This window comes from Manihot esculenta, chromosome 4 (genome assembly GCF_001659605.2).
Source record: "Manihot esculenta cultivar AM560-2 chromosome 4, M.esculenta_v8, whole genome shotgun sequence".
NCBI classification, from domain to species: domain Eukaryota; kingdom Viridiplantae; phylum Streptophyta; class Magnoliopsida; order Malpighiales; family Euphorbiaceae; genus Manihot; species Manihot esculenta.
In genome coordinates, this window is record NC_035164.2 from 15,316,408 (window position 1) to 15,323,233 (window position 6,826).

General features: G+C 34.7%; 2 protein-coding genes across 2 annotated transcripts; both read right to left on the reverse strand.

Moving 5' to 3' along the window:
* Nucleotides 1–2,034: 2,034 nt before the first annotated feature.
* Nucleotides 2,035–2,660, reverse strand: LOC110612561. Its single transcript, XM_021753337.1, has 3 exons — nt 2,356–2,660; nt 2,141–2,267; nt 2,035–2,052 (listed from the first exon to the last, which is right to left on the reverse strand). Exons 1-3 carry the CDS (start codon nt 2,658–2,660, stop codon nt 2,035–2,037), a joined length of 450 nt encoding a protein of 149 aa, XP_021609029.1.
* A 1,851-nt stretch (nt 2,661–4,511) lies between these two features.
* LOC110612560 lies at nt 4,512–6,326 on the reverse strand. The gene is made up of 2 exons (XM_021753336.1): nt 5,334–6,326; nt 4,512–5,279 (listed from the first exon to the last, which is right to left on the reverse strand). The coding sequence occupies exons 1-2, from the start codon at nt 6,324–6,326 to the stop codon at nt 4,512–4,514; spliced, it is 1,761 nt and encodes a 586-aa protein (XP_021609028.1).
* Between the last annotated feature and the right edge of the window lie 500 nt (nt 6,327–6,826).

Sequence of the window (6,826 nt, forward strand, 5' to 3'; positions counted from 1 at the left end):
AAAGTCAAATCCTTTGATTTTTAAAATTTAAGGTGTGAGACCTTTAGATCTACACTTTCATGTTGAATTAGAGGAGTCATATGAGACAAAAATGTTTAATGATTTTAATTTTAAATAGCATAGTTGGCTAAACATATTATATAACGATATGAACACGGTGTAAAAGTTTTAATAGAGATTTCTTTTCATGTGAAATTAAATCATCTCAATTTAATGAAAGAATAAATAATATATTGAATGGTTTAGCAAATAAAATTAAGCAAATTTATGCTAGAGATTGGCATTCTTCTGAAGCATCATATGATTTTAATTGTAAATAAGGAATTCCAAGTTGTGCAATTAAAATCACTGGGATTTTGAATCATACTGCAAATGTTTATCACTACAAAAATTTATCGAATTAGTAACGGAAATTTTCGTTACTAATTATTAAAAATCCGTTACTAAAACTATTTTGTAACGAATTTGTAACGGAAATTTTCTGTTACAGCAAACCTCGTTGCTAATGTATTAGTAACGGATTTTCTAGTCCGTTACTAAATTAGTAACGGATTAGTAACGAAAAATCCATTACTAAATTTGTTTCCTTTTCGTTGGTTTTAGTAATGGATTTTTTTAGTAACGGAATTTTCTGTTACAGAAATCCGTTACTAATTGTGAAAAGGTAATAACAGATTTTTCCGTTACTAATTCGTTACTATTTTTAACGGATCAGTAACAACTTAATCCGTTACTAATATGTTACTATTTATAAAATTACAATAAAATATTACAAATTATATAATCTAATCAGACAATTTAACCTGTAAATACACTCACCTATTACAACTCATCTCAATAACAAAATGTAAAAACCAAATGCCATACATATCATGAATGAACTCAAATCCAATATCATATATTATGTAAATAAAATCAATCATATATCCAAACATCTAGTTGTGCAATTTTAAACTAAAAAAATTAACAAATTATTTATTATCCTAGTACATATGTGTAATGAAAAAAGAAACTATAAATGTGTAGTGTTCTCATCCTCGTCCTCGTCCTCATCATTAGCTTCATCTGCTTGATCAGGAGGCTGTGCAGAAGTTCCCTCACCGGGACTTGAAGGCTGGCTGCCTTGTCTTTGACTCACAAGCTGCATAAGTAAATCCTTCATCTCTGAGAGCTCAGAGGTAATCCGCACATTTTGCTCAAGCAATGCTTGTTCATTATCCTCACGCTCCTGTAGCTTACGTATGAGATCAGCCATTTCATCTTGAAGCTCCCGATTTTGCTGAGCTGATGTGAAGGATGTACTAGCAGAAGTCTTGTTTGGGAAGAAGACTGAAGCCTGTGATCCAAGACCGTACACCCTTCTTTTTTTCTCTCCACCTACTGCCTCAAAGTATAACTGAGCCTCATCAATGCGGGATGCCTCAATACTGTCATTATCTATCTGTGATGCTTGCTCTTTCAAAGTCAGAAAGCGGTCCTTCAAAAAAAGATACCATGTGATATAACAGTATAAAATACAAATCAAATACTTTACTATAAATTTATTTAATTTCTAATATGAATGGCCTTTGAGCGTGCATCAACAAACTCTGAGGTATCCTTCTTCTTATGAGTAGCCTCAAATAACTCATGAGGTAGAGGATCTCTGCCTAATCTTTCGCGCTACAAGTAAAATATAAATAGTAATAACATGCTTCAATATAAATTCACAACAAATTGGATAAAATTTAAAGCATTTGAAAAAGTTTAAAAGTGAAAATGAATAGTACATACCATTTGTTGTTGATGCCTATACTGAGATATGGATCCTCCACAATGTCTTGATGGGCCAGCACCTTGCCCACCAGTTTCACTCTTTCTGTTATTTGAGAATTTTTTGCATTTCTCTTTATACTCAGTTGCTCCCCAAGCGGATTGCCATGCATCCATTACTCCTTCTGTCAGTGATAGCCTCTTCTCCTTCCCATTCCTTACGCTACACATAAGGCTACGATACCGCTCGGCATCTTTCTTCCTCCAAAGTATCTTCATAAGCTACTCTATTGCCTCCTCCTATAAGAAGTGTTTCTGTAATTACTCATATTTAGTGACAAATAATGCACAGTAAAAATAATCACATGTACTGTAAAATTTGTATTACCTTAAATTCTTGCCAATAGAATTCTTTAACCTCTTCTGGTACATTTTTCCAACAAAAGCCATCTGCTACTAACTTTTCCTTGAAGATCAAGGTAATTCGCCTAGCAATCGGATCAGAAGGCTGCATGCTGTAGAAGAATAATTGACAAAATAATTATATTGAAATAAACACAGAAATTAAATGCATATTTAAAAATACTTATAAATTTTACTCACATTGAGTTTACTAAAGAAATATATAGTCTGTATCCTGTGGGTCCGCAAGTAGCAGATGCAGATGTAGCCATCGATGGAATAGGTGGCAAACCTATGGGAGCTGAGGTAGTAGCAGATGTGTGCACTGAAGCAGGAGTGGATGATGCAGCACCCTGTGTGGATCTCTCACCCTGGTCTGGTCTAGGAATCAAAGCAGTGTGCTGTACCAAATCTTGATTGATATTTTCTGATTCATTTGTGTGGACATTACCCCTGCCATGGTCTCCTCGATCCCGTGATGAAGATCCACGTTCTCGTCCTCTCATCCTGTATAAATTTACATTAAACAAATCACATATAGTTAATATATTTAATAAGTGAGAGTGAAAATAGATATCAATTATTTTATACCTTTTATTCACTATCTACATCTAAATCATTACTATCATCATCATCATCATCATCATCGTCCATTTCTGTTGCTATTATAGTTTCATCTTCATCATTTTCTTCACCATCATCAATTTCAATAACATCCCCAGTTGGATCATTTAATTGTTGTGTTGAATCATCAATTTCAATAACAATGGCAGTGTGTTCCATTTCATCTTGTTGAAATGGTTCTTCATCAGGTTGTGTATTTTCTTGTGTTGGAAGTTGAATTACAGAACGTGCTTTCACTTTTACAGCAGCCCACCAATCAATTTTATCTCGCTTTAGGCTAGGATACGTAGTGTATATCACTTGTATTGCTTGTATTCCCAGCACAAAAGGCTCATATCTATTAAAAGATCGTTTATGATTTACATCGATAAGTTTATATTTACTATGGATCTTTCTGCCTACATTTGGAGTGGGGCCAAACCAATTGCATTTGAAAAGTACAACTCGCTTGATTGGAAGACCTGGATACTCCAAACGTATAACTTCAAGCAATTGTCCATAGTAATCGCTCTCTTCGTTGCTGTAATTTGACCCCTTAATACACACCCCACTGTTCATAGTTGCTCTACTTGTACAGTATGATTTTGATTGAAACTTATATCCATTCACCATATATCCATTGTATGATGTCACACTTCGTAATGGACCCTTTGCAAGCGATATGATAAACTTGTTGGATATATTACTGCATGAATCATGAGCAAAATTGTTGAACCATATAGCAAATTCACTCTCCAATTTGATGTCAATCTGAGAATCATTGACTAACGGATCATTTGAGCGCAGTTGATCAATGTAAATGCTGGAAAAATCTCAACTTCATTAGAAAAAGTAATTTTAAAAAAAATATATAAATTACTTATTTACGATAACTTACTCAATATAGGGTTTCACTTCTGGACAATTTAATAATACGTACATTTGTGCTGCTTTATACTCATCCTCCATAAGGTATCTGGTTGTCCCTTTTCCTATTGGTCGACCGGACTGCATGAAAATTGATAGGTTGCCTTCATAATTTTCAGTACTTTCTGAAATGTCAACATTTCTTGGCACTTTTCGATGTCTAGTTTGGACATACGGCTCAAAGTAATGCGCACAAAATGAAGTGGCTTCTTCTACTAGGTACGCATTACATATTGATCCCTCGACTCTAGCTTTATTTCTGACATTATTCTTAAGCCGTCGCAGATATCTATAAAATATTGACCAACATTAGTAAACATTATTAAATAACTTAATTAAAGTGAAGTTAAAAAAACTTACCGTTCAAAAGGATACATCCACCGATATTGCACTGGACCTGCCAGCCATGCTTCATATGCTAGATGGATGGGGAGGTGTTCCATACAATCAAAGAAACTTGGAGGGAAAACACGCTCAAGCTTACATATGATCAAAGAAATTTCACCATGCAACCGCAACATATCACTCTCACTTATAGCGGTAGATGTTAATTCCCTAAAAAAATTGCTCAACTCTGTTAAGGGCTGCCAAACATTCGAAGGAAGCAACTCACGAAATGCAATTGGAATAATCTGCTGCATGAAAACATGACAATCATGACTCTTCATCCCAAACATCTTCAGCCTCTTCATATCAATACATCGGCCCATATTGGAAACATATCCATCAGGAAACTTGAGATTTTTCAACCAATCACATAACACCTGCTTACTTTGATTATCTAGAGTATAACAAGCTTTGGGATATCTCCCAGTGACTTGATCCATTTACAACTCTGGTCGATCGCAGATCACATTGAGGTCTGCCCTTGACTTAGCATTATCCTTTGTCTTTCCCTCAACACTCATTACAGTGTTGATTATATTTTTAAAAAATTTTTTCTCAATGTGCATTACATCAAGATTGTGTCGAATCAAATTACTTTTCCAATACGGTAAATCCCACAAGATACTTCTTTTTCGCCAACCGCATTGCTTTGATAGACAGGAATTTATTTCAAATGCATCCTCATCTATAACCCTCTTAAACCCCAATTCATTAATCTGTTTCAGTATTTCTTCACCGGAAATAGGTGGTTTAGCTTTCTTAGTAACAGATACATTCTTCCTAAAAGCTGTTTTGTTTCTTCTAAAATAATGGCTAGGAGGTAAAAATTTGCGATGATTATCAAACCATGATTGCTTACCTCCTATTGTCAATGTGAATGCATCTCTATCTTCCATGCAATAAGGACAAGCAGTCCATCCTGCAGTGCTCCATCCAGATAACATTGAATAAGCAGGAAAATCACTTATAGTCCACATGAAAGCAGCTTGCAAGTTGAAATTTTCTTTATTGAATGCATCATATGTTTCAACTCCATTCTCCCATAAATCTTTCAACTCAGTTACTAGGGGTTGCAAATACACATCCAACTTATCTTTTGGATTTCTAGGCCCTGGGACAAGTATAGTGAGAAACATATACTCACCTTTCATGCATAACCATGGGGGTAAATTGTACGGTGTCAATATGACAGGCCATGATGAATATTGCTGACCAGATTATCCAAAGGGTTGAAAACCATCGGTACACAGTCCCAGACGGACATTACGTTTCTCAGCACTGAAATGAGGCCAATTATTATCAAAAGCTTTCCATGCATGTGAATCAGCTGGATGATGCATTAAATCATCATTAGTCCCATGATTGGCATGCCAAGTCATATCCTTAGCTGTAACATTAGATGCGTACAACCTTTGTAGTCTAGGTGTGATTGGCATGTAATACATTTTACTATAAGCAACTTGGGTTTTACTAGAGCTCTGACTATCTTGCAATCGTTTGTACCTCGAATGATCACACACCTTGCACCTGAGCAATTCATTATCCTCACCCCAATAAATTATACAACCATTTAAGCAAGTATGAATCTTCTGAATTGGTAATCCCAAGCCTTCAAGCAATTTTTTTGTAGAGTAGAAATTATCAGTAAATAAATTATCAGTAGATAAAATTTCTTTGATGAATTGGCAAATATTGTCAAAACAACGTTCGGACAAATGATGTTCAGATTTGATATTCAATATCCTTGCCACAGCTGACAGTTGTGAATGATTTTCACAACCTGGCCACAATTCCTTATTTGCAGCGGCCAACATGTCATACAATCTTTGAGTAGATTGGTTTGGAGGCTCAGTACTTATTGATGGGGAGAAACTAGGTCCTGCTGCATCTACAACAAGTTGTTCATAAGCATTAGAGAACTCAGTATGTTGATATTCCACATTGCAAGTGTTGTAAGTCGAATCATTACTTCTCCCGTGGACCTCATTGTAGGTTTGCATTTCTCCATGCAAATACCATACGTAATAGTCCCTAACAAACCCATATTTCATCAGATGAAACCTAACTGTACTCTCATCTTCAAAACTGCAATTTTGGCACTTAAATCGATTACATGGACACCTAATTAGTTCTCCATTCAAACAGTCTGGAAACTGTTTGGCAGCTGATATGAATTCATTTAATCCTTCAAGGAATAAAGGATTTAGTAGACCATCTTTTAGTCTTGCATACATCCAACCTCTATCAGAATGCATATTGTACCTATTATACCTAGAATGTATAACAATAAATGAAGAGTTGGTCAGAAGGGTGTCCTCATCTAAAAAAAATAAATTGATATGTAGTTGTGTTTAAATAAAAGTAATATGGTTATTTATAAGTTGATAAGTTGATTAGGAGTGGACTGATTTTAATAAGTATATATAAGCCAACAATAACATATATCAAAAGAAGATCAACTTAGTGTATGGGTAGCAATAAGAAAGTCCAAATAAAAAAGGGTTTAAATCTCAAATCCTAACAAATATATATACTAAAAAAGAAAAAGTGGGTAGCATTCCTAGGGCTTGTTAGCTTATGAGAACCAGGACTGTTTGGAGACAGAGAGTTTATATTATAGATGGAAAGGGATGGATTAGCAAATGGCAATATATATATATATATATAAATTATTCCCAATGCCATGTTTGAGTCTCAAACCACAATTCAGATTGCCTAAAAAAATTTCTTCTAAAGCAATAAATAATAAAACACC